At 39.5% G+C, this 27,961-nt stretch overlaps 1 protein-coding gene across 5 annotated transcripts in view; it reads left to right on the top strand.

The window, feature by feature from the left end:
* rgs12a (regulator of G protein signaling 12a) overlaps positions 1-23,193 on the top strand; it is a 66,003-nt gene extending 42,810 nt beyond the window's left edge. For 2 of the 5 annotated variants that reach the window (XM_038309127.1, XM_038309125.1), the window contains 12 exons: positions 164-307; positions 765-947; positions 1,055-1,205; positions 2,837-2,934; positions 3,093-3,284; positions 3,398-3,471; positions 3,561-3,687; positions 4,088-4,184; positions 4,805-4,863; positions 5,321-5,432; positions 5,641-6,189; positions 22,271-23,193. In XM_038309127.1, coding sequence (XP_038165055.1) covers positions 164-307; positions 765-947; positions 1,055-1,205; positions 2,837-2,934; positions 3,093-3,284; positions 3,398-3,471; positions 3,561-3,687; positions 4,088-4,184; positions 4,805-4,863; positions 5,321-5,432; positions 5,641-6,189; positions 22,271-22,557 — 2,073 coding nt within the window. In that variant the 3' untranslated portion in view covers positions 22,558-23,193. Of the gene's footprint in view, positions 1-163; positions 308-764; positions 948-1,054; positions 1,206-2,833; positions 2,935-3,092; positions 3,285-3,397; positions 3,472-3,560; positions 3,688-4,087; positions 4,185-4,804; positions 4,864-5,320; positions 5,433-5,640; positions 6,190-22,270 lie in introns of all 5 variants that reach the window. The other 3 variants (XM_038309126.1, XM_038309123.1, XM_038309124.1) reach the window with 2 other exon arrangements.
* Positions 23,194-27,961: the final 4,768 nt, after the last annotated feature.

The following is a 27,961-nucleotide window of genomic DNA, read 5'->3' as shown; positions in this document are numbered from 1 at the left end:
TATATTTGGAACCTTGTAAAAATCTACAAAGACACTTTGATATCTCCACATCTCCTCAGCATTTATTACCTGTGTGTTTGTTACTTTTGTACCAGGTGTGCCAATGACGGTGGAAAGTCCTCTAAATGAAAGCAGCTAACCTCCTCACTGCTTTTACCTACAGCTATCCCAGAAAGCCGGGGAGATCTACAACAACTTTCTGTCCAGCAAGGCCACCATGCCAGTGAACATCGACAGCCAGGCCCAGCTGGCAGACGACGTCCTCACATCACCTCAGCCTGACATGTTCAAGACCCAGCAGCTACAGGTAGTGTTTTTATGTCACGCTGGTAATGAAGGCGTCCTCTGGACAGCTCCAATACACGAGGATTCTGTGTGCAGTGGTGGCGGTGGGGGTTTGGTCTCATCTATCCTCCATTTGCTTTGTGCAAGCATATTGAGATTTTTTTTGTGGCCATCTGGGTTTGTTTACAGAAAAGCTCAGAGGCTTTACCAGAGAGATAAACACAAACTGGCATACACCCACAGAGAATTCAACACACAAGAAGCAATAGACATGCAGTCAAAGATCTGTGTATTTTCAGCAAGTCGATTAGCATGATTAGATGTGAAGAGTTAAGGCTCTTGTCATAACATGACTAGTGGGGCTGTGACACTAGTGGAGCTTTTTTTCTTTTAATATTCTTGAGGTTTCCAGACTCAGGAAATGATTTACTCCAAATGCTTACTTAGATTTTATTTTTATTTTTTTGCTATGTCCATAGATCTTCAACCTAATGAAGTTCGACAGCTACTCGCGTTTCCTAAAGTCATCTCTCTATCTGGAGTGTCTGCGTGCTGAGGAGGATGGTCAGCCCCTGCCGGACCCCTACCATATCCCCTGCAGCCCTGCCCCCTCCAAACACAGCGCCAGCTCTGACCGTTCCACCCTCTCTACACCCAAAAAGGTAGCACTAAAAAACAAAGATTTACCTGCAAGTTTGCTGTCTTTCGCATCACTCATGCTTGTCCAGACTGAAGGGTGATGTGTGATTTTTGTCTTTGTCACACGCAGGACATGAGAAAACAGAGATCAGGGAAGTCCCTAAATGAAGACACCAAGGACGAAAGCGCAGATAAGAAGCGTGGCATCTTCTTCTCCTGGTCTCGCAACAGAAGCTTTGGGAAGGGTCCAAAGAAGAAAGACATTGGAGACATTAATCTAGGTTAGAATTGATGTTAAGCCATGATTGGCTAAATGTTTATCGTTCTCTACTGTTAGAATAACATTTAAATAACCATAGCTTTCAAGTTTTATCACATTATTACATCCAATGTAGACTGACCAATGTAGTGCCACATGCATTTCCCTCCATACTTCTTAATCACTTCACCATAATCTTCTCACATTTAAAGGTTGAAAGCATTTTATTATCTTTCTGTCAGACTAGAGAATCTTTGACCATAAATTTTAAGTCCTATTTATGTTTTCATTTATTAAGTTTAACAAATAAATTCTAATATCTGATGGTCTTTCAAGTAATATCCCAGTAAAAGTATTTTAAGAGGAATGGTTGGAAAAGTTTCGATACTTTTGCACTGTGGTTACAAACACAAGTAGAAAAAGGGATTTTAAAACAACACATATGATTCAAATGCCAAAGGTTGGCATGACCGGAATCTTGTGAGAAATACATATTATTCAGTTTCCTTTTGTACTTTATTATGTGTTTAATTTCATGTTAAAGGTTGCAAATTTCTTAAATAACTAAAGGTAAACATATAATTGTAATTTAATGAATTTTACATTGTTTCTACTTTCAATTAATTCATTTGTCTTACAATTTCATAGTTGTCCCATAAGCCGGTAAATATATGAATGATTAATCGAAAATTTTCAGTTTTCTTAACTCTAGACCATATAAATAATAAACTTTCTTTATTTCCAAAAAAATAAAAACCCATTAAGAACGTTTACAATGGCCAACGCTTAAATATTTTTTTTTTAGATATCTCCATTAAGGATTTAACCATCTGTAATTTTGTTTTGCATTAGACATGATGGCTTCTTGATCGCTGAGTGGTCTTTCAGTCCATTTAATACCCACTCTGGATAAGGACACTCTTGGCTGTCTTTGCCAGAACTTTCAGATGGTGTTTTGCTTTTGATCTGTGGTGGATTTCCCATCTTCTCTTAAACTCAGAGCCCCTCTCCTTCCTGAATTGTGCGATAACTGGGTATTTCCATGCAGTCTATACATTAACATATACACATAAAAGTGATCCCTTCAGCCATCTGGAAATTACACTGATGGAGGAACCAGATTTGACGTCCATATTTTTCTTTCTGTATATCAAGGCTAATATATTTTGATTTCTTCCATGAGATCATCTAAGGAGGCAGCATGTTTGAGGTGTTGCTGTTAAATTCATCCCTTTCTCAAGTCGACGTCAACTCTGTCTCATGATCTGAGCTTTCCAAATTGCTGGATAACTTCTGTGTCTATTTTTGCAGTTTTGTATAATTTCTGTTTTTCATGCACTGTGTTCTGTGTCTATCTTTCTCTCTCCCCTTAGCTCTTATTTCCTCGTTCTTTCTCACCTCCGTTTCCATATCCATGTCCGCTGTATACGATTTAAGTCCCTAAATTGTTTTCAATAAAGCTTCATATACCAAAAAAAACAAACAAACCTTGCTTTAACCCTTCTGTCTGATTTAGAAAGTCAGTCAGAAAAGAATGTGTCCTTATATACATTATATGACAAAATGTGGATACTACTGTGATTTTTGTTATGGTATTCTTGGCTATCTACCATTCTGAATCTGAAGGAGGTTTTTTTTCCTGTTTTCTAGCAGATTTCTGGGGTAGTAATGGACGGAGAGAGTCCCAGGGTTCCCTGTCATCCAGTGCCAGTCTAGAGATCCCCAATTCTGTTTCTGCTGCCAAAATGGAGGTAGGTTTGCCTGGTCAGATCACCATGGAAACACAGAGCCCAAAGTGTAGTAAATTCATCATAATAGACTACTTAGCCTGCACATTTCTTATTTTTTTATACAATATAAACCAAAGTGAGGGTGAAACTGACTGGTTTTCTGACTCCTGCATCCTCAGTCTGATAATCGCCACTCGGTGGGAGCGTGGGAACGCACACCCAGGCAATGTAGTGTGCTGCTGCCCGACGGCTCCTGTTCCTCCATCACTTTACGGCATGGTGCCTCCATTAGGGAGGTCCTCCAAGATCTGTGTCGCAACATCTGTGTCAACATTGCAGCCGTAGATCTTTTCCTTGTGGGAGGAGAGAAGGTTAGGAAAGATTTTCTTTGCTTTATTAAACCAGATAAGCCTTTTATAATGAGATAAAGCAGATATAAATGGAACAAAAAACCAATGAAATGTCCTGCTTTTGCTCCCGGTAGCCTTTAGTGTTGGACCAAGACTGTATGACTCTCTGTTCACGAGACCTAAGATTGGAGAAGCGCACTTTGTTTCGGTATAAACCTTTCATTCCTTGTTTTCTTTCTTTTTTTATTTCTGCTTTAAATGTTCTCTCCATAACCCCTGCCATTTGTTTGCTCCTAGACTGGACCTGGTGCCGATTAATCGCTCCGTGGGTCTTAAAGCCAAACCTACAAAACCAGTCACAGAGGTCCTCCGTCCAGTGGTGGCAAAATACGGCCTAAATCTCAGTGATCTCGTGGCAAAAATAGTAAGTCATCCCTGATGGCTACAAAAGCTTTAATGTCTTTCGAGCTCCTGTAAATTGAGACAGCAGCCTGTGCAGCGAGGGTGGAGTATCATGGTCAGGGGAGGGGAGAGAGACAACCACATCCTTTTTCCTTCTCGGTGGTTAGAGCTCTGACTCATGCGAAGATGGAGCAGCAGAGCTATAATTAAGAATGACGACACCCCTCAAACATGCCGACTCTTTGGTCCTCCCCTTAACCCCTGTCAGGTTTATTTTAGTCCTGTGGGTTTCCAGGCATTATAACTGCATTATACAGTAGACCAAAGCTGAAAGAGGGCTTACAGATATCAGCCCCTGTCCCTCTGTGAGGTATTTTACAGAACAACAGGTGAAGACACTAACCCACTGTGTTTGAAATTAGAGCGGGGAGACGGAGCCGCTGGATTTGGGTGCCCCCATATCAAGCCTGGATGGCCTGAGAGTTGTACTGGAGCAGGCAGACCCCTGCTCAGGGAAAGGTAAAGCATCCAACACTATTTTCTCCTTAGAATATCTCCAAATAGTCAGATCCTTTGAAAGAAGAGTTTTACAGAGCGATTCACACTTGGTTTTATATTTAGTCATATTTTTGGGGGGGAGGATTATAGGTTATAAAGGAATACAAAAACATTTTTCATTTATAAAAAGGAAAGAGAAAATACTTGTTAGATATAATTTTGTAAAACACATGACGCTGCCAGTATCATGCTTTGTCACGATCTTCTCAGATCTCTGCAGCTCCCTCAGAGTTACTGAGGATCTCTTTGATGCCTCTTTGATTAATTCTGTCTGCCTGGTGGGTGCATTTAACAGGACGGCGAGTCGTAGCTGGTTATTAGTTGGGCCTCACTGTACCAAAGGGTGACTACTGAAGGCGGTTAGCTGCACTGGATTATGTTTTAGGATGGCAGATTAAAGGAAACTTTTCAGACTTTCAGATTTTTTATCTATACATTCTTTTTTCTTTCAGTGTGAAGCGGCAAGATGTAGAAATTCATGTTTTTACAACATGAGTTAGTCTCTAGCTCCCATTACTCCTGCCTACCTGTGTCCACACACTGATGAATTTTGACGTGTCTTCTCTCTGTTTGTGAAATAGAAAAATCCAAGTCTTCCTCCCTAAAGGGCTTCCCTCCAACCAGGAGTTTTTCTGCTGCAGTAAGTACTAAAAACACACTTACCCTTCTACATGTCTAACAAAAAGGGCCCTGCGGTGGTGACATTTTTTTTTCTCCTCTACTGCTGCGCTGCTTCTTCTACATTCATATTGCTTTTATAGTTATTAGCACTGACTTCATGTTAATCTGTCAGGGTTTATTTTTTTATTCTTTACTCCATCTGCTGGATCTGTTGCTAATTCACCCATTCAGATTATTTTTCCTGCTTTAAAAAGCTAAATTAATATAGGGGGGGGATGTCCAGATCAGGAAAAGACACACGGGCGAGCGATGGGAGGGGTTTGTCTTAGAACCAGGGGCTCTGTAATCTGGAGTCTTCTCAGTAAAGTGGTTAGCAGCTCATGCTTAGCTTCCCTCTTGCGACCACACCTTCCCCACCCCACCACACCCACCCCTCCATCCCCTAACAGAGTGCATTGTTATTGTTGCATCTGCAGGGAGATGAAAGGTCAGCACCAAAGGACATTTCTGTGAGAGCGAGTGGACCAGCCTCAGCACTCCCAGGGGAAAAGAGAAAACAGAAAAAGATAAATATAGATGAAGCTGAAGGTAAATGCCCACCCCCCTTTTCTTGATTTCTCTTTTCCTTTCTTTTCTTTTTTGTTCAACTTTTTGGTGGATTTTCCTTGCTTTGCTTCGCCTCTGGACTAACTGTGTCTGACGAGAAGTGTCCTCAGATATTTCTCTTGTAAATATTCCTCTTTTTTTCGGGAAATTGAAAATAAAGCAAAAGTTTTTTGTGTTTTTTTTTTTTTAGAATTCTTTGAGCTGCTAACCCGAGCTCAGAGCACCCGAGCCAACGACCAGCGTGGACTCCTGAGCAAAGAAGACCTGGTGCTCCCAGACTTCCTGCGCCTGACTCCACCCGCCTCCTCCGACCTGGCCTGTTCCACCCCAGCCTCCCTGAAGCAGAGCCGAGAGAACGGCGTCTCTCCTCGGGGATCCCTCACCTCCGGCCTGCGCTCGGAGAGCCTGGACTCTTCCCTCAGCTCCAGTGCCAACGGACACTCAGCAGCCAGGAGGTGCCTGCTGGCTCCTCCCCGCCATTCCACGTTTGGCACCCACCTCTCCCCCATCCCCCGGCCCTCCGACTCTCGGCCGAGCCTCCGCACAGTGGAGGAGGACGCCCAAACTGACCTGACCCTGGTGGGGGAGGGCGACATCAGCAGCCCCAACAGTACTCTGATACCCCCTTCACCTTCATCCTTCCCATCCCTTGAGACCAGTCTCCCTGAGGCCAACTTCACCCCGCCACCACCCTGCTCCCAGTCTCAAGACACAGTTGGAGAGGGAAAGTCAAGTTCAGGTATTTCTACAAACCAGTAACAAACCATAGTGTGTGTGTCTGTATGTTTGAGTGTACAGTTGTGCTCAAAGTAATAGTAGTGTGTTTAAAAAAGCTATTAAATCTTAACATCCTGATAATAACTTCAAGGTTAACAAACACTTTGGGAAAACGGATGAGCTCTGGGAGCTGTGTGGGGTTAAGGGTCTTGCTAAGGGATCCAGAGTGCAGGCTGTGGGGATCAAACTGGGTACTTACAACTAGGGCTGGGCGATAATTCAATAACGATATATATCAATCGATAGACGTGTGGCGCAATAGAAAAAAAAGAGGGTCGATAAAAAAGAAACACAGTTTTCCTTCCTTCTCATTGTAGCCTAGCATGTAGGTATATGCTAGTCACTACTTCCTCCCAACCAATCACAATCGCGGACCCAGGCATACCGTCACCATGCGCCGCCCTCTCAAACCACAACACAGAGCACATGAAGATGTCGCAGCAAGGAGAGGCGGAGGAAATTGTTCCAAAGAAGGGTTTTTGTAGTTCGCATTTATTTGTTATATTCATTTTGGTCACTTTTCTCGTCACTTTAGTTTATTCTTTGTCAGTATTCAATAACATAACCCAGGTCTCTTAAGTTATTTTTCTTTAAAACAATTCTGTTATGGTTAAAAAAGTTGGTTAAGTAAAGATTTAATTCAAAGTCTGTGTTTGTGTTCTTTATTAAAATTAAATCATTTGGCAATATTAGAAAAAGTCCAGGCAGAGCTGCACATAAAATATGGTTTTAAATCTTTTCAATAATTATCGATATCGATCAATATGCATTTTTTTTATCTATAAGCTTTTTTTCTATATCGCCCAGCTCTACTTACAACCTCCTTGGAGCACAAGCACACTGCTCTAACCACTAGGCCAACACTCCCATAAGTCAGTGTGAACACGTAGTAGTGTGAAGTGTTTATACTAATCCATGACCTTTAGTTTGTTATAAATAGGCCCAACACTATAATATTAGCAATGTTGGGCCCTATCATTGCGCCTGAGCCGCTGTGCCTCACAGTGTACCGTTCCCTTTCATTGGTCTGCATCCTCAATCACCCAAAAAGGACAATCTAGGCATGATCAGCCATAGGTCCCGCCTATGACATGCAGCATTTCCAACATGCCGACTTTTCAGGGACCATTTTCATTAGCTTTACTTCATGTTGTCTGATCGTTTCAGTACTCAAACCCAACTGTAGCTAAATTCTGATCCACTCAGAGTGTAATCAACATGGTAGTACTATAATCTATTTAAAAGCTTTTCTTTCCATATCCTGCTGCCCATGTTTATGTGTTAAACTATCAGGTCCATATCACCTCTGTGGTCAGCTTTTATGTCCAGACATCAGTGTTCTTCCAACTGATGTCTAAAAGGACCTACTTTACTAAGATTATCAGGGGAGTGTAGTTTGAACGCCATATATAGGATTAGGATTCTACCGTACTTGTTTTTATATGGGCCCCCTGTTGGGCTCCTGTTTTGACCCTCTCTGCTATAATTATGACCAAACCCCTTTAGATTAATGATCCAGTTTCCCAGAATCAGCGGCATGCTTGTTGTGACGTATTGGTTTTAAATCATGTAGAAAATAACATTTTTTTAAATCCTCTAAACAGTGATTGATTTGGATCCTGAGGTGCGGGCTACTGTTACTTTGAAAGCAACTGTATTGGCATGTGTGTTTAACCGTGGTCATGATTGTACCACTATCAAAGTAAAAGTCCTTCTATACTGACTGACGCACTTTAATGACAAATTGATGTTGACTCCTTCAATTTGCCTGCTCTGTTTAACTCAGTGTGTGTGTAAGTGTGCGCGCGGACGCAATGGATAACAATAACACTACTGTAAATAGTGATGTGCATATTTTTCCTTCCATGAGTGACGTTTACCTGAAAATTCCAGCGCTGCAAACTGTCGGGGTCGACCATGTGATTGGGACGTCCCCCAGTTGAATATATTTGTTTATTTTTTTTCTACAGTTTTCGGGTGCATGCAAATGTGATTGTCTGCAAGTCTTGATGAATTAAAACTAAGTACAACACAGGTTTTTCTTCTGATCAGTATTTGTTGCACAATCAATATTGTTCTGAAGAGTCGAGTTGAGACCAGCTGATCAACTGAAAGTGGTGACATTAGCTGTGTGAGTAAAACCAGAGCCGTGAGGCTATAAACCCTGAACAGCCGACACAAAGGCTGCACCCCTCTCCATCCCACCACTTCTAGTTAAGAGCAACTCAACAATGTCACTCTCAGAACCTTTTTTGTCTATCATTTTTCAGAACTCCTTAAAAGCAGTGAGTCACCAAATTCAGTCGGCTCATGTTGCAGCAATCGGAGCCGTTATGATTATAATTAGTCATAGGTCAGTGACATTGGTGAAGTGCCCATCATTCCTTATCTGGCTCGCTCGCTTCCTTCTCTAGGTGCCTGTTGTAGAAAATCACTGCCAATAAACTCTGTACCTGTGACTGAATAGATCTAATAAATGTCAGAATTGGAAATCACTCTCGTCCTGTCTTTTTACACGTTCGTGAAATAATTTTTTTCCTCCCTGAGCTGCCGCCTCAGCATGCCTTTTTTTTTTTCTTCCCATTTCTCCCCTTTAGCTCTGTCTCATTTTCATCCTGTGGCGTCCTCCACTCATTAACTCCCACTCCTTTGTATACCTTCACTCAAGCGGTGTGATTTTTTGCTCCGATTGTTCTCTGTGGCCTGTTTGTTTAGTCTTTTGCTTGCTTGGTCTGCTTCCTTGTTGTGTGGTAATATTTGTTTTTCTTGGGATTACTGCTGTTTTGTGTGTGGTTTTATGGTGACTTGCAAAAGCATTCATAATCCTTGGACTTTATCACATTATGTCACATATTGCGATGGGACCTTATGAGATAGATCAAGAGTAAAAAGAATGGGATAATTGCAAAATGAATATTTTTTTTCACTTTGAAATTGAGAGATGTTTTTGTATCCAGACCTCTTTATTCTGACTTCAGACTTGTATAAAAATCCAAGCCAACTTATTAGAAAATATTGTCCACTTGTCCAAGTAATGTATACGTAGCTTAAATGTGGTAACAAAAAAAAATCATAGCGCCTCAGGACAACAGCAAACAGGTCAGGGTAGAAGTGGAGAAATCTGAACAAGGAATAGTTTCACAGTCCCCTGATTTCAACATCCCACTGGGCTCTGTTCAGTCCAATGTCTTATAGTAAAAAAAAAAAAAAAAAATAAATAAATAAATAAATAAATATATATATATTAAGCTGACTGGGAAAGTATTAACAAGACTATCTGGGGTAGTTGGGAGATCAACAACTCAGGTGGGAGAATCTGTTGATGGTGCAAGTATTAGTTTTGCCTCCCAAAATATCTGGACTTTATATTAAAACTGGAAAGAGATGTGTCGTTTTGCACCATCCTATATAGAGGTCACAGAAAAAACGTGGGGCAAGGTGCTCTGGCCAGGTGGGATCAAAACACAAAACGTTATAAGTAACGAGGACACTAGAGCAACCATAACCACAGTGTAATGCTGCAGGGTACGGGCAACCATTATAGGGGACTTGTTAAAACATTTAGAACTTGGCCCACCATCCTGAGACATGGAGGTGAAAGCATCATGTTTTTCTTCATCAAGGACACGGAAGCTGCTTAGAGTTGATGGGAAAACTGTTGACGATAAATTGCAGGGCAAACCTAAGATTAAAAGCTTCTGATGCTTAAAAGAAGGTTCAGCTTCCAGCTTGATGACCTAAAACATAGAGCCAGTTTAAATGGCTGAGTCAAAGTACAGACCTAAGTTCTATTGAGAATCTATGGTAATTAAGAGGGAAAAAAATCCCACATGCTTTCCAGCCTGTTGGAGTGTGCTAACAAGCTTTTGCTAGGAAATAGAGCAAATATTGTAAAACGTTTTGAAAACGTGCATCTTTCTTTCAGCTAACCACTGTGCTCTGCTTAATCTTGATCTATCACATAAAACCCCAAAGCCTGACTCTTCTGGATATAAGGTGTTCAAATGTGAAAAAAAAGTTACAGGATTATGAATACTTGTGAGAAATGTTGTAAACTGACGTTCTGATTGGGGGAATTTTTCTGCTTCATCGCTTGTTGTTTTTCATCTCAAGAGCAAGCGAGATGAAATGGTTTTTCATCATCCGTTTCTTGTGGTGCATCAGTGTTTTCTTTTGTTTAAGGCTGTTAAAGTGTAACAGTTAACTGCATTGAAGGCTGCTTCCGCAGTAAACGTGTACAGACATCCAGTCTGGATCAAGATTCATAAAAACCGAACCCCAAAATTAAGAAATGATGGCGAGGAAGGACGGCACGGTCTCTTCTCTGGCTGTAGAGCGGATCAGACTGATTCTTCCCACCACCGGGAGCCATGGTAACCCTCTCCTCGGATAGACGGTGCTACAGATAGAGGCTGTCACTACTTCTTCTCATCCATCTCTCCCGCTCTCGTCCTCTTTTTTTGTCTCCCACCAGCCGAAATAGAAACAGGGCTATGATTCAGTAAAGCCACCTCGCTGCTGGAAAATATGGAAGTGCAACAAGTTTTACACGCCTCTGCTTTTTCCCACTTTATGCAGACTTTATGGAGTTGTTACATTTGTATTCAGGTGGCAAGTCGTGCTGGTTGGATTTCATGATTGGTTTAAAAATAAACATTTCTTTCAGAGAAAGAAAAAAACATTTTCCTATGCATCAGCCCCTGCTTAATCTGTGCATCACCGTTAGACTGATGCCCTCTGCTGTTCCCTGGGTAATGCTTGTCATTTCCTAACAAATGATGCAACATTGTTGAAAATACAGCTGATGTGGATGAAAGCCTTGTTTAGAGCCATGCAGCAACTGTGTAATTGTTAAAAAGCATCTGACTGGGCAGCACAGCTTCTGCTGCAGTGAAAAAAAGAAAATGGAGTCTGAAGTGCTAAAACATGCAGAGTGTTTTCAGCCTCTTGTGCTGTTTGATTGCCCTAATTTGGCCTGTAAGGTGCAAATTATCCCGATTAAATAGTTCAAATAAAACCCAGAGGGGGTTCTGGTCGCTATCCAAAAGACTGGAGCTCCAACGCTTGGTTGGTAGCTTGGTTTACCACTAGGGGGCGACATTACACAGTCTAATGTTTGTAAGGAGTAGCCGATCACCTCCAACCTTTATAATATATATTTAAATATACAGAAGTTAATTATTATTGGCCTTTACTTTAACAGAGATCAACAAATAAGGCATTTTATTGATGATATTGGTTGATATATATATATTTTTAATGTCAGATGGGATATTTAGTGTGATGTCTGAGGGCTCTAAGGCCTGCAAACCAATGTCTAAAAGGTTGAGATCACCAGAGCCTGTAGGATTAAACCAGTTTATGCATTAAAGAGTGAACTGCCAAATTTATCTAATGGTTTTCTATACATCGAGAGCCATTTATGCTTGTTAATGACTTAAAAAAGAGGAAAATTGATAAGATGATATTTTCCAGTGTTTGACCTGATAATAACCTGTCCAAAGTAGGTTGTGACAGGTAAGTTTTAATTTCCTGTCATTTTTTAATGATTCTTTTTTCCGTTTTGTGCTTTTTTTTTTTTACAGGGAAATATTTATTCTGTAAACTCAGTGCAAAAAAACAAACTATTTTTGCCGTTACAACCATCAGAGTCTATTACCTAACATTTTGATGTTTTAGTTTTGTGTAATACTTATGAGTTCGTCTGATTCAAATGTTCTGTCAGGTTTGAACATATTTTTTAAAATAAATATGAGCAGAACAGATTGGAATTCGTTATTTGGTAGGTTGAAAAAAAGTCTACATATTTAAACATGCATCTTCCACATTAATCAATCAACTGGATTTCTAAATATTTCCATAAATATTTTTTATCGATTTAAAAAATGTTTTCCCATTTACAGATTTCTCTGGTAATTAGTTTGGTTTATTAATGCTATAGATTATCAAACAGAGTATTAACATCAGGATGTAACTACCAGAGTTAAAGGAATAGTACACCCAAAACATGATTAGCCTTCATTTTCTACTCACCCCCATGCTGAACAACACTCTGGAGTACTTTTTTGATATCTCAAATGCATCTGGAGATCTGGGAGGCTTCTTGCTGTCTGCTGACATTCAAATAATGGAAGTCTATGGCGCCCGAGGCAGAAAGGTCCATAAAAGTCCACAAAAAACGTGTCAATATTCCTCCATACTGCTCGTCCAATGTATTCCAAGTGTCCTGAGTGGGTAGCATCCAGAATTTACTCGAAACGAAGTCATTTAGAATGTTTTTAGAGCATAAACAGTAGTGTATAGTATTTCCTGAAAGCGCGCGCCCGCACGTTCACGACGCTACGGAAGCCGGCAGACCAACCAGATGAAAGTGCGCATTCAGCGTCTGCCTTGCCGATAATGCAAGCGTAGAAGAAGAAATGTGCTGTTTACCTGTGCAAAGAAAGAAACAAGGAAAGAAAAATGTCTGAGGACTTCAGTGTTGAGGAAGAGCATGAGTTCTTTGCCGAGCTGAATGCGCACTTTCATCCGGTTTGGTCTGCCGCGGTTTCCGCAGCGTCGTAAACGTGCGGGGCGCGCGCTTTCAGGAAATCCTATACACTACTGTTTATGCTCTAAAAACATTCTAAATGACTTTGTTTCGAGTAAATTCATGATGCTACCCACTCAGGACACTTGGAATACATTGGACGAGCAGTATGGAGGAATATTGACACGTTTTTTGTGGACTTTTATGGACCTTTCTGTCTCGGGCTCCGTAGACCTCCATTATTTGAATGTCAGCAGACAGCAAGAAGCCTCCCAGATCTCCAGATGCATTTGAGATATCAGAAAAGTACTCCAGAGTGTTGTTCAGCATGGGGGTGAGTAGAAAATGAAGGCATGTTTTGGGTGTACTATTCCTTTAAGTTTAAAAGCAGCTTTCAAGTGATGATTCAAATTAATCGTGGTCTGAGTGGAGAAGTATTTATCTCCATGTAATATCATTAATTAATTGTGATTACCATGTTTCTTTGAAATCTATTTGACATTTGATGAGGGCTGCATAAAATCAAAATATTAGTTTTGCCATTACAGCTTTCAAATCCTACTTGCAACATCAATATGGATTTTAAAAGTAATAGCTACAAGTTTGACTCCACTAAGTGGTGCACCTGTGCACATCTACTCTCTTTCCATATTGTTTGCTAGCGGTCTTCAGTTTGCTTATGCTAATAGCAAAATTGAAACTTACCTATTCAGAATAAAAGATGCAACTTGTTTATGGCCTCAGAGTGCCTTTGCTTCCACAAGTTGCCAACAACAATTAAAACCTTGACTGATAATTAACCCTGTTGTGCTTCAATTTTGATTAGTTTTCTTTGTGGCTCGAATCTGACAAATCGAATGACAAGAGGAAGCCATTTCTCAGCTCTATCACATAGATAATAGGATATGGGAAAGCCTAAGTTCCATCTCACCTGAACTACCTACCTTTTGTTGGTACAGAATCTTTTTGTGTCAATGTTGGCATCATAACGAGCAGTAAATGTTTATATGTTTTGGGCCCATCAAAATTTCGGTCTAACTGAATACTGTTTTTTTGCACAACTCTTAAAAATTATCTGGATGTATTATTTTTGAAAAATTAATAATTTTGATAAAAAATTTGTAGCTATGACTAAATTTAAAGGCTGCTCAGTGGCGCAGTGGGTAGCACTGCTGCCTTGCAGCAAGAAGGTTCTGGGTTCAAATCCTGGCCCAGGGTCTTTCTGCATGGAGTTTGCATGTTCTCCCTGGGCATGCGTGGGTTCTCTCTGGGTACTCCGGCTTCCTCCCACAGTCCAAAAACATGACTGTTAGGTTAATTGGCTTCTCTAAATTGTCCTTAGGTGTGAGTGTGTGTGTGAATGGTTGTTTGTCCTGTGTTGCCCTGCGATGGACTGGCAACCTGTCCAGGGTGTACCCTGCCTCTTGCCCATTGACTGCTGGAGATAGGCACCAGCACCCCTCGCGACCCCAATTGGGACAAGCTTGTAAGATAATGGATGGATGGATGGATGGACTAAATTTAAACATCTTTAAAATCTAATCTCTGCTGCTGTATATACATGTACAGGTGCTGGTCATAAAATTAGAATATCATGAAAAAGTAGATTGATTTCAGTAATTCCATTTAAAAAGTGAAACTTGTATATTATATTCATACATTACATACAAACTCATATATTTCAGATGTTTATTTTTTTTAATTTTGATGATTACAAATGACAACAAATGAAAATCTCAAATTCATCATATCAGAAAATTAGAATATTGTGAAAAGGTTCAAAATTGATGGCCCCTGGTGCCACACTCTAATCAGCTAATTAACTCAAACCACCTGCAAAAGCCTTTAAATGGTCTTTCAGTCTAGTTCTATAGGCTACACAATCATGGGGAAGACTGCTGACTTGACAGTTGTCCAAAAGACGACCATCGACACCTTGCACAAGGAGGGCAAGACATAAAAGGTCATCGCTAAAGAGGCTGGCTGTTCACAGAGCTCAGTGTCCAAGCACATTAATAGAGAGGCGAAGGGAAGGAAAAGATGTGGTTGAAAAAAGTGTACAAGCAAGAGAGATAACCGCACCCTGGAGAGGATTGTGAAACAAAACCCCTTCAAAAATGTGGGGGAGATTCACAAAGAGTGGACTGCAGCTGGAGTGAGTGCTTCAAGAACCACCACACACAGACGTATGAAAGACATGGGTTTCTGCTGTCGCATTCCTTGTGTCAAGCCACTCTTGAACCACAGACAGCGTCAGAAGCGTCTTGCCTGGGCTAAAGAGAAACAGGACTGGACTGCTGGTGAGTGGTCCAAAGTCATGTTCTCTGATGAAAGTAAATTTAGCATTTCCTTTGGAAATCAAGGTCCCAGAGTCTGGAGGAAAAGAAGAGAGGCACTTCATCCACGTTGCTTGAAGTCCAGTGTAAAGTTTCCACAGTCAGTGATGGTTTGGGGTGCCATGTCATCTGCTGGTGTTGGTCCATTGTGTTTTCTGAGGTCCAGGGTCAACGCAGCCACATACCAGGAAGTTTTAGAGCACTTCATGCTTCCTGCAGCTGACCAACTTTTTGGAGATGCAGATTTCATTTTCCAACAGGACTTGGCACCTGCACACAGTGCCAAAGCTACCAGTACCTGGTTGAAGGACCATGGTATCCCTGTTCTTAATTGGCCAGCAAACTCTCCTGACCTTAACCCCATAGAAAATCTATGGGATATTGTGAAGAAGAAGATGCAATACACCAGACCCAACAATTCAGAAGAGCTAAAAGCCACTATTAGAGCAACCTGGGCTATCATAACACCTGAGCAGTGCCACAGACTGATCGACTCCATGCCACGCCGCATTGCTGCAGTAATACAGGCCAAAGGAGGCCCAACTAAATACTGAGTGCTGTACATGCTCATACTTTTCATGTTCATGCTTTTCAGTTGGCCAACATTTCTATAAATCCTTTGTTTTTATTGGTCTTCAGTAATATTCTAATTTTCTGATATGATGAATTTGAGATTTTCATTTGTTGTCATTTGTAATCATCAAAATTAAACAAAATAAACATCTGAAATATATGAGTTTGTATGTAATGTATGAATATAATATACAAGTTTCACTTTTTAAATGGAATTACTGAAATCAATCTACTTTTTCATGATATTCTAATTTTATGACCAGCACCTGTATGCATATACATAAACTGATTTAAAATAAAATAAAAGGACACTCAAATAACATATCCTAGATCTGAATTAATTAAATATTCATATTGAATAATTTGTTTAATGTGCTGACCACAAAATCACACACAAATCTTCAATGGAAATCAATTTTTTAACTAATAGAGGCCTGGATTTGGAGTCAAACACAGAATTAAAGTGAAAACATACACTACAAGCTGATCAAACATTGATGTAATGTCCTTAAAACAGGTCAAAATCAGGCTTAGTATTCTGTGTGGCCTCCATGTGCCTGTTTGACCTCCCTACAACACATGGGCAAGCTCCTGATGAGGTGGTGGATGGTCTCCAGAGGGATCTCCTTCCAGACCCTGACAAATGCACCTGCCAACTCCTGGACAGTCTGAGGTTCAACGTGATGTTGGTGGATGGATCGAGACATAATGTTAAAGATGTGCTCAATCGGATTCAGGTCTGGGGAAAGGGCGGGCCAGTCCATGACTTCAATGCCTTCATCTTGCAGCAACTAATGACACACTCCAGCCACATGAGGTCTAGCTTTGTCTTACATTAGGAACCCAGGGCCAACCACACCAACATATGATCTCACATAGGGTCTGAGGATCTCATTTCTATACATAATGGCAGTCATCCTACCTCTGGTGAGCACATAGAGGGCTGTGCGACACTAAGAAGAAATGCCACCCCACACTATTACCGATTCACTGCCAAACCGGTCATTCTGAAAGATGCTGCAGGCACCAGATCGTTCTCCACTGTGTCTCCAACTCTGTCACATCTGTCACATGTACTCAGTGTGAACCTGCTTTGATCTGTGAAGATCACAGGGCACCAGTGGTGAATTTGCAATTCTTGATGTTCTCTGGCAAATTGCCAAGCGTCCTGCATGGTGTTTGGCACCCCATTTGAGGCCCTCATACCATCCTCATGGAGTCTGTGCTCACACATGCACGTTTGTGGCCTACTGAAGTTCATTTAGAGGTCTCTGGCAGTGCTCCTACTGTTCCTCCTAGCACAAAGGCAGAGGTTTTTTTATGCAGGGTTGTTGCCCTCCTACGGCCTCCTGCAAGTCTCCTGGTCTACTGGCCTGTCTCCTGGTGGCGCCTCAATACACTACCGACAGACACAGCAAGTTTTCTTGCCACAGCTCGCATTGATGTGCCATCATGTATGAGCTGCAAAACCTGAGCCACCTTGTGGGGTAGAGTCTGTCTCATGCTACAATGAGTTTGAAAGCACCTCCAACTTTCAAAAACATGAGTTAGAAAGCATAGGTAATGAGAAGTGGTCTGTGGTTCCCACCAGCAGAACTACTCGTTTATTGAGTGTGTCTTGCTAGGATAGTTTGATTTTATGGAAGTTTGATTTAAGGTATTTTGTGTTCTGTACGTTTTCCCTTTATTTTGTTGAGCAGTGTGTATATATGCACACTGCTGTGTATATATATGTATATATATATATATATATATATATATATATATATATATATATATATATATAAAGATGTGTGTCTGTGTGTGTGAATGTGGCCCCTTGCAGAGACTCCATTTGCAACTATAGGACCTCTGGTTTAAGCACCACCCATGACTGTCTCAGATCCCCCCACATTGCCTTCTAAAGGCACAGTGGAACCTGGTGACTGGCAATCTCACTTTTATCAGTGTGTTCCAGGGGAGCTTTGGCTACAGCGTAGCTTGCCACCATCTGTGTGTAAATGTCTGCATGAATGGATAAATGACTAAATGCAGTGTAAAGACCTTTGGAGTCCCCTGACTTGAAAAGGTGCTATATAATACAGGCTATTAGGGGGAGTTGCGGCCTAGTGGTTAGGGCATTGTGCTTGGAATCCTGAGGTTCTGAATTCTTCCACTGACTGCCACTCTGGGTCTCTGAGCAAAGACCTTTAACTCCACACTGCTCCCCGGGCGCCGCACAATGGCAGCCCACTGCCTCCCCAAGGGGATGGGTAAAATGTAGAGAGTTCATTGCGTTGCTCTGTACCTGTGACAGTGTAATGACAATAAAAGCTGGAGAAAAGAAAAAAATAACCAGGGAATTAAAGTCAAGAAAACTTGACTACTGTTTTTATATCTCAATGACAATATTCCTCCATATTTTCTTAAATTTGTGTTAGCCACACCCAGAAATAACTGATTACATCATAATAAACTTTTATGCAAGGAGTATCAAAAATTTTGACTCAGGTAGAAGGTAGTCTATATTTTACAAGAAATTACTCCAGTTAAAGTAAAATTTCAATTAGCGAGAATGCTACTGAAGAACTGTGTACCTAATCATAGCATTAGCTTTTTCTATTAAATGATGTAATCAGACAGACCAAAATGTGTCAGACATTTTTTCTTTACCTCCTCTGGTGTTTTAAAGGTGGCTTTAAATATGGCTTTTCCAAAATAAAAATACAGTGTATAATTTACTGTATGTTCCAGTCTGTTCTTCTGCTTGGTTTGGATGTGTGTCAAAGCTGAAGGGGAACTCAAACATATAAGAAAAAACATACTTTTTGGTTGATAAAAGCTTGTTTAATTTTTTTAGCTGGGTCATCACAAAGCAAAATAGATCCCAGCCCAATTTTATTTTATTACCGAAGAAATAAAATGCTTTAATACAACCCTTGCAATGCAGCCCCAGACAACTAAAAATGAAATTTATAAATATTTTTAAACAGAGGTATGCATGCAAGTTCCATAGCTATATATGCATGCTTGCTAATATTTAAGTAAATGAAGCGATTCAACAACCTGTTTGTGGAAAATATTCCAAGCTATGCTTGAAGTCCTTGTTTTTAAAATCCCTAAAGATGAGGATGAGTCTAACAGATGCTAGATAACCAAAAAGTCTAGATAACTAAGCCTAAAAAGCCATAATCTGTCATTAATGAGGCTGCAGTAAACATTGTCAAACTTGTTTGCCTACCTTACTGATTTTCTGTTAGAAGGGATTTTTACAACAAGAAATTATAAGAAAACTATCAGAACTTACATCAGATTCTTTTATCTACTTTTTAAAACCTACTCTAGCTGTGAGAACCTCAATCTGCTTTTGCTTGCCTTTTTTTTTAGATTCATTTGCATAATTAATACATGCTATCGTGGCTCTCCACTTAACCATATATGTCACCCAGCAGCTCTGCTCAGCTCTGTTAGGGCTATAAAAGCTGTTAAAAGGATGCAGAGAACTTTATTTGTCCTCAAAATGATCTACTTCAGCCCCTTTCACAACTTCTAGAATCCTTCTGGAAGTTAAGGAAGGTCATTCACCCACTTCATTCATAGTGGCTGCTTTTCAAAGAGGTGAGACATAGGTCAGCTGTTGCTGCTCACAGAATGTGTTTACAGTCACGCCGGAGAGCAGTGAATCACAGCCTTCGGCTTGCGTTGCATTTATGTGTTAAAGTGCTCGGTTTGAGCCGTCCTTCCCTGTGTTTAGAGTCTGTGGGGGCCTCACCGTGGAAGCTTTTATCACTCATCGTGAATCTGATGGCAAAAACTAAAACTGTAGGTGGATGTTTTTTCTTAATAAGTTCCACTTTAAATAAAACATAAAATCTGATTACAAAATATCACATTTCACATTAAAGCAGTGACTGATCGGGTCTCAAACTGTCAGTTTTTTGTAGAGCACTCCCAACTTAAACAAGTTGGAGCAGAAGTAGCTGTGCCATCAACATCCTGAAAACAGATTGCACAAGATAACAGAAAGACACAAAAGCATCAAAGTAAAGTGAAGGATATTAGTTTAAGCCAAGAGCATTAAAAAAGGCAAACATGAAGAAGTTAACCTTAACAGATCTGAAATAGGATCAAACAAACCTGACTCAAGAAGAATGAGCTCAAAATATGTTCTCGTTTAAGCCTTTTAGAAAAATACACATTTTTTTTACACTGCTTTACTTCAAGGCAAGTTCAAGCTACTTCAAGTTCAAGGCACGGAGGAAAAACAAGAAAGCATAGCTCTCTTTTCTGTGACATTACAACCACAATTGGTGAATGTTATTCCGATTTTATGAGACAACGAAATCAGACTGCAAATGGGACTTCTTGTAATTTAATAGTCCTCTTTTTGCCTCTATTTGATTTAAACCAGATCAGTAGTCTTCTCTACTCTTATTCTTCCACATGAACTTTGGATATATTCTACATTTGCTCCATGGGCCTCTGAATCGCTTCTCTACCTGTGACTTATCTTATAACCTGTCAGGAAAGTCAGCAGCCATGTCTTGACATCTTTGCAGTTGTGCCATATTCCAACAATATATGTAGTTTATAGCCTAACTCTGCATTAATCTGCTTCACTACTTTCTTACTGACTTGTCTGCTGTGTTCCTTAGTAATCCATGAAGCTGTGTGTTGACTGATGATGGTGAAAATCTGGCGTATCTGCTTACCCTGTGTTTATTTTATTTTATTTACGCTCCTGAAATTAGATTGTCGGGTTAGGGAGTTGTATTGTTTCCAGCTTGACTCTTAAGCTCTGAGTCTGAAAACCATTTGAATTCCTAAATTGGTCAGTCGTTTTCACTTGCCAGGTTTGTGCAAACACACAAGGAATTCAACTTTGGCTCAACTTTGCTTTCAGTGAAGATATTTTAGATCTAAATCCATAAAAAGGGAAAACAACAAATGTTGTATTTGTAAATTATGTTTTTACATCCTTTTTACAAAAAAGGGATGCAAGGTTGAGTATGTGTAAATAAGCATGATAGGGAAAAAAACTTGGGTAAAGAAACTGTCTCGATGGTTCCTGCTTTTTGTTAACCTCCAAGGTAAAAGTCTAACTCACTGCGGATCCAGACATTTGAATTGAGAAAGCTTCCTGGAGAGGTGGCGAAACATCTTCAAATCTTGGAAACCAAGTCCAGTTGGATTTTTTTAAAACTTTAATAGAATATTTATTTAATGTTTCTTTTAGACGTTGTCATTTTCAAATCTCTATATATATCTAAGTTCATTTCAATTCAATTCAGTTTATTTATATAGTACCATTTCACAACACATAGAATAAAAAAAAAAATCCTTTTTTTTATCTTACAATGGGGAAATTCTGGTGTTTACAGAAGCAAAAAGATTAAAGATGATATCTCAAGTCACTTTACAGAGACAATTCAACCAGATCCTACAGTCAAATTCATTCAAAGTTTTCTATCTAAGGAAAACCAGTTGATTGGATCGCCAAAGCATGCTTGTAGCAACAGTGGAGAGGAAAACTCAATTTTTACAGGGAGAAACCTTGAGCAGAACCAGGCTGAGTGTGAGCGACCATCTGCTGGGGCCAATTTGGGTTCAAGGAGACAGAAGCAGACATACAGAAAGAAGCAGAGATACAAAAGACAACTGTCAACCAGCTCCACAGGCTGCACCGTCCGGCTCCAACATCTGTAAACAAAGGTGTTGATTGCAGCAGCACAGCTGATATTTCTCTCCAAGATGGTGTCCATGCCAAACTGGAACAGACCAGATAAAATATTGCAGAATGGGAGAATAGAAATAGAATGAAGCAGAATGATGAAAAGTATTCCCTATGTTCTCCAGCAGTCTAAGCCTATAGCAGCATAACTATGAAGATACCTCAGGATAACTTCAGCCACTCTAATTATAAGCTTTAAGAAAAAGGAAAGTTTTAAGCCTACCCATAAATTTGTTATTAAAATAGTAGAGCAGCAGCATAAAATGCACATTTTTAGATGCAGCCCACTAATGTGTTGTGTTTTTTCATGAAGTCGTTCAGCATGCATTATTGCCCGTACAGTAGGCCCAGCAGTGTTGACCCCTTGTGTATAATAATATGAGTTCAACATTAGCAGATGTGTAGCTATCACGAACGGGAATTGCAATGCAGCCATATTGGATTTGAGATCATTGTTGGCCAAAAACTTTTACTTATATACTTTCTACAATTATGCCATCTTTTTATGAATTTCTTATCCTGAATTGTGGAAATTTCAACTTTTGATTGAGAAAGAAAATCAAAAGTAAAACCAAACTTTGTGCATCAAACATGCAGTTACTTTGAACTTTTGTTTTGTTCCTGTTTTATATAACACACCTCAACAAGCTATTTGAAAGTGTTCACTCTTATGGGCAAAACTTTGAAAAGCCTAAGCTAGTATCTATTCTACGAGGAATCAATGTTTTAGACTAGCACCCTTATAATATTTGGCTCTAGGTAATGTTTAAATACATAATCATTACAGAATCTCTGCAAGTTGTTTTTCCCTCTTGTGATCCTCAAAGACTTTGATGTTTTGCCCTTTCATAAAGCATCGACTCATCCTCATGATACCTTTTTCTTCTGTGCACAGGGCGAATCATAGAAACAACCCACAGCACCAAATCACCTGCTGACAGAGCAGATGCTGCACTAACACTCCAGGAGGTGATGGATGTGGAGGGGGTCCACCTAGAAGAAGCACGGCTCGAAACGTCCCAGGGAGAGGACTCGGAGCTCAGCTTGAGTTTTCAGGGCTACGTCGCCGAGCTCCGGCAGTGCCAGAGCAAAATGAGGAACGCCCAGATACCGCAGAACGGCCGTAGCCCGTCAGAAGGACAGGACTGCCAGTCGGACATGTACAAGGCCACGATCGTCTGAAGGGGACAACCTCACCCTCACACACACTACTGCACTTTTTCAGCCTGAGGCACTAATGTCTGGAGGGGGATATGTTAAACAATGGCCTGCATTTAGAGATGTCATTTTCTCTCTCTTTGAAACAAAAGCAATGGCAATAGATGTATTTACAATAATTCATTGGTGGATTGTAATCATTTATTTGAATGATTATTCAGTTTCATTAATATTTCAAACAATGTAGCCCCAGTTCAAACGTACAATACCAGAATTATACATGCAGGCTCAATCTTCACAAGATGCTCCTCAAACCATATTCATTTTATAGCCATCAACAAGCATTTAATATGATTCAGTTTGTAAATTTGACCTCTCTACTTGGCGGAATTTGTATAGTTCATCTAAAGTTGTTGATTTTCCGCCACACACCTGGTTTGTTTTCCAGAAATCTGTAGATTGGACCAATGTTAGCCTGGTTTATTCATTCCAAAGCCACTTTATGTGTGTTTTGGATTCCCAACCGGCTGGAATGTCTGCTTGTGTCCCAGTTTCAACTATCTAGTTGTTGAGGTGAGGTTTGGTTGAACAGCTCTATCATTTCATGTATTGTGTGTGAAGCAACAGTAGCACTGGTTGCCAAGCTGATGCTCAGCATGATGCTACTCTCACCATGTTTACTTTGTTTTGAAATTCTCTCCATGGGACTCAAACAACTCATGTTTTTAGTTAAATAAAAAAAACAACAACAAAAAAATCCTCCTTTTTCATGGTTTTATTAAAGAAAGAAAACCAAACTTTGTTCAGACAAGTTTTTATTTCCAGGCTCTTTCAAAAAATCTGTTGGTACTGATTTCTAGATTGTCATAAGGTTCCACCTCTTATATCGGCAGAACCACCCTCATCGGTTTGTGTCAGTAACATTTCCAAAGGTTTCCTCCTTCACCTTAAATCGTCCAAACATGCTTGACCCGAATAGTTCAACAGTTGTTTTCTTTAAGCAATTACAGTTTTTTAATGCCATCAAGCTGTCCAGGCGAGAAGTTGCAATGGTTCTGTATTATAATATAAGTGGGCTCATGTAGAAAGTTGCGCATTCACAGATTTTTGGTTTGAGCCTCAGTGGTTTTTGGTTATTCTAACCAGTTTCCTTCTATTTGAAAGGGGAACATTTGGGTCTGATAGCTGAAACTTGGACCCAGCCAGGTCTTCTTGCAAAACAGATTTAAAACATACATAAATGCTTGTTTCGAACCATCCATCATCTGACACACTTGTCCTGAGTGGGGTCGCGAGGGGTGGTGGTGCCTATCTCCAGCTGTCTACGGGCGAGAGGCAGGGTACACCCTGGACAGGTCACCAGTCCATCGCAGGGCAACACAGAGACAAACAGGACAAACAACCATTCACACACACACACACACACACACACCTAAGGAGAATTTAGAGAAGCCTATTAACCTAACAGTCATGTTTTTGGACTGTGGGAGAAAGCTGGAGTACCCGGAGAGAACCCACACATGCTCAGGGAGAACATGCAAACAAAATGTGTGGCAAGTTTTTTAAGTAGTATCCAGAAATCTTCAAATTTAAATGAACTCTACATTTTGTTACAACAAGAGGTGAAATATTGAGTCAGAATTACCTGAATCCTGTGGATGGCTTCAAAAAGCATGTGGTGAAGGTGTACCCTTATTAGTGACATTTATTCAAATATTGAAGGAGTATATGTAAATATAGAACCTGTGTGGATTCCAGAAAAATCAAATCCTATTAAAGTTATAGTTGTGCTATTATTGTACCATGAAAAACAGAACAGTTCAAATTCATCCCTAAAAGCAGCAAAAACATTTTAACATCCATGAGCCTTATGGGTGTAAGCTTCTCACTAGAACTTTGTATCTGTTGAACATGACAGACTATTGTTGTTGAATTGTATTGTAATTTTATGGGAGTGTATTTTTTGGTATGGATGAATAATTAGGTGAAATGTAACTATATTTTTAGCCATGCTAGACTGAAAAAAACACCACAAGGCTTCTGTTAGGGTACAAATGTTGAGTCTCTACTGCTAACCTTTACTGTGGCAAGACTGTTGAATGGAAACTAAACTTTCAGTTTGACTTTAAAAAAAAGTATCTGTTAGAAAAGAAAACGACGACATAGGCAGGACTGTTTTCATGGTCAAACAGATGGCGAGGAATTTCTTTTTTGATCTTAGTCTTCCTCCGTTACAGTAACACCTTGAACTGTACCTCTATTGTCTGTATTTTCTGCTTCTGTGGTTTTTTGACATTGTCCAGATTTTTGAACGATTAAAAAGCCTTCATGGTGACACCTTAAGCAAAGTGTTATTCATGTCTTCTCTGTTCAGCTAGGACCCAAAGTGTTAACCTTCACATATTCAGAGCCTCATATTTGACATTTTCACCACGGTTAATGTCTTTGCTGGATCAGTCAGCTCTGTAAATGATTAATCTTCAGGTATTCTAGCTGTTTATTTAGCCAAGGCAGCATTCTAATGCAGAGGGATCTAGGGATAAACTTCCCAGCCTCCTCTTTGTATTTCCAGCCCAGCATCTGGAGAGGCATTTTTACAGCTGGTGGAAATTGCAGGTTAGATTGCAGGACTGGGCACTTTGTCTTGATGCAACATGTCAGAGTTGGAATGCTGACAGCAAATGAACCTTAAAAGATCAGAGTGGCTTTTTACATTCATACCATCCACATCTCGAAAGTTTAGTTATTAACCCTTTATAGGGAGACTCAGTGAAATCAAAATTTCAAGCCATTAGTGACATTACACTGCAAAAATTATCTAGAAGTAAATAAAAATGTCCTAAATTAATTGTATTCATCCTTAATTTGGGAAGTTTTACAAGATGATTTGCCAAATCAATGAGATTTTTACTCTTAAAATAAGATAATTACTTAAAATAAGACAAAGCGATTGTTTTTATTATTATTTTAAATGTAAATTATCTTGTTCCATTGCCAAAGTGTCTCACTTTCCTCTTCAATTCAAGAGAAAAAATAACTTATTCATTAAATTATATATTTTTTGCAGTAACATTAAAAAACTATGAATATTTTATTGGAAAAAAATGTAATAACAAGAAACACCAACTTGACCGAATATATAAAGAAAAATAACAAAAGCATTTCTATAAGAAATTCACGAAAAACACTCCAAGAGTGAAAGAAACACATTTTATTTGGTGCAACATAACCTTAGAGGCATTAATGCTGATACTGGCACTTACATTTTTTAGTTTACACATCTATATATAATTGTGAACTAGGATTATGTACTTTTTAACTTTACTGTTTAACTTTTCAATTAGCTTTTCACCTTTTTTCTTGGCTTAACTTTTTTTCAACTTAATTTCAGGTAGGTAATATATCATTCAAAGGCTCATCCAATTGGTCAAATGCCAAAATAGGATGAACAACCATGTAGCAGCATCGTTGCTTAATGGCTGGGTATAGATCTTGTGCTTCTAGACCTCACTGAGGGACAGGGGGAGTCCATTTGTAAGGTGATCAAAAACAGTAACTTGCCCTATAAAGGGTTAATGAGGTCTTGATTAGATTTGTTACTCCTTACTTCTAAATATGACTTTCTCTTCTCTGTTTAAACATGACAGAACATATTGACCCAGCTGAGGAGGTTTAGCTGCAAACACTCCTTTCGCTGTCATGGCATGATCTTTGTTTGATGTTTTCATTTTACAACTAGACCCACCTATCTATTATAATTAGCTGCCAATCTGTGCTTACCCTGATTTAGCAAATGTCTTTTGTGAATCCTGCATAGTGTACCCATGGATAACATGGAATCCTTCTAGAGGAAATTACTCACTTATGGGAGTAAAGATAACCCTCAGTATTATTACAGCAGAGTTATTTGCAGATGTGTCCCTTGGATGGATTCACATTAGACACACTAGTTGATTTATGAAAGGAAGAGATCAAGATAAAAAGCCCCTCGGTCTGACAGAAAGAGCATTCTTCACCGATTCCTCTAAGATGACCCCAGAGTGAATCACCCCTAAAAATAGCCAAGAGTCGCCCCCTCCATTCAGTGTGAATGCTAACGTATTTTCAAAAATGACGTAGACAAACAGAAAACTTTGTGTTTTAAAAACACACAGTTGGCATGGCAACAATGCCAGGGTGTGATCACATGCAGAAATATTCAGGTGTCTTCAGTCGGCTCCTTTCAACATATTGCAACAGCTTTCAGATGTCAGCAATGGAATATTTCTCAATGCAAAGACTTCACCTACATAATACTCTTTCCATTTACTCACGCATGTTTATTTAACACAGCTGAATAGTTTTTCTGCATCATCACTTCACAGGTTTGTTTGACGGCTCTGTTCTTTGATATTTTCAAATCAAATTAATCTTGGATATTTGATATTACTTCATTAATAAACTTTTTTTTTTATTATTATACTGCCTCACGTTGTAATAATAAATAATTAAAGAAAAGGCTGTTACTAGATTAGATATTTGTTGCACTTGTTGCAGTAATAGTTCCAACCCTTTGCTGCCTTTGTGATGGTACAATAAACCCAGAAACAGCTTTCTGCTTCATTGATCGCACTTAAAAGAACTGTGATGATTGCGTGTTGCTGGATTCATCTGTTTAAATAAAAATGTGACAAAACAGTAAAGAAAAGCTTTCACCTCATTCTGAAAATTAGAAGAAATTAATGTGCCTGCAAACTTTGCTTACTCGGTTGGATGATATTAAAAAATAAAAAATAAAATTTTTTTTTTTAAGTTAAGCAGCAAAAATCTAATCTAAAAATCTAATCTCACTGAGATTAAAATTCCCTTACAAGAGCATCCTTGCCAAGAAAGGCAGCAGTTCAGTTACATGTCACCTTCTTTCAGCCATCAATCCACACAAATATTTACGATTCAAAAGAAGAATGTACAGTACAAAAACACAATATCTAAAAACCACTATGACGATTTTTTTTTACAGTATTATCAAAGCCATCTAATACGACGCATATTTCCGCTGATCACTGTCTTGGTTATGATGTAAAAGTAAAAGTGAATGTAACTTTGGAAGTTAAAAAAAAATCCATAGAAACAGTGGAGATCAGAGCAAAAATGATTACATCTAGATGCACATAAACAGGGGTGGAGCTAGATGGGGGGCCAGGGGGGCCCATGGCCACCCTTAGCCAATCATTGGCCACCCCTAACATTTATTTCCCTCCAATACAGATGGTGGCAACAGTAATAATCTCAAGTGGAATATTGAAAACATTTGAATTTTTCATATACTAACAATTAGTTGACAACAAAAACCCTGTGGTTAATTATGCACATCAATATACTAACATTAAAGATGATAAGTACAGAATTCAAGCAGAAATAGATTTTGTGTTATATGAGGTAAAGCGAA

This window comes from Cyprinodon tularosa, unplaced genomic scaffold (genome assembly GCF_016077235.1).
Source record: "Cyprinodon tularosa strain WSP-4 unplaced genomic scaffold, ASM1607723v1 ctg658, whole genome shotgun sequence".
NCBI classification, from domain to species: domain Eukaryota; kingdom Metazoa; phylum Chordata; class Actinopteri; order Cyprinodontiformes; family Cyprinodontidae; genus Cyprinodon; species Cyprinodon tularosa.
This window is presented reverse-complemented; position numbering and strand designations above follow the sequence as displayed.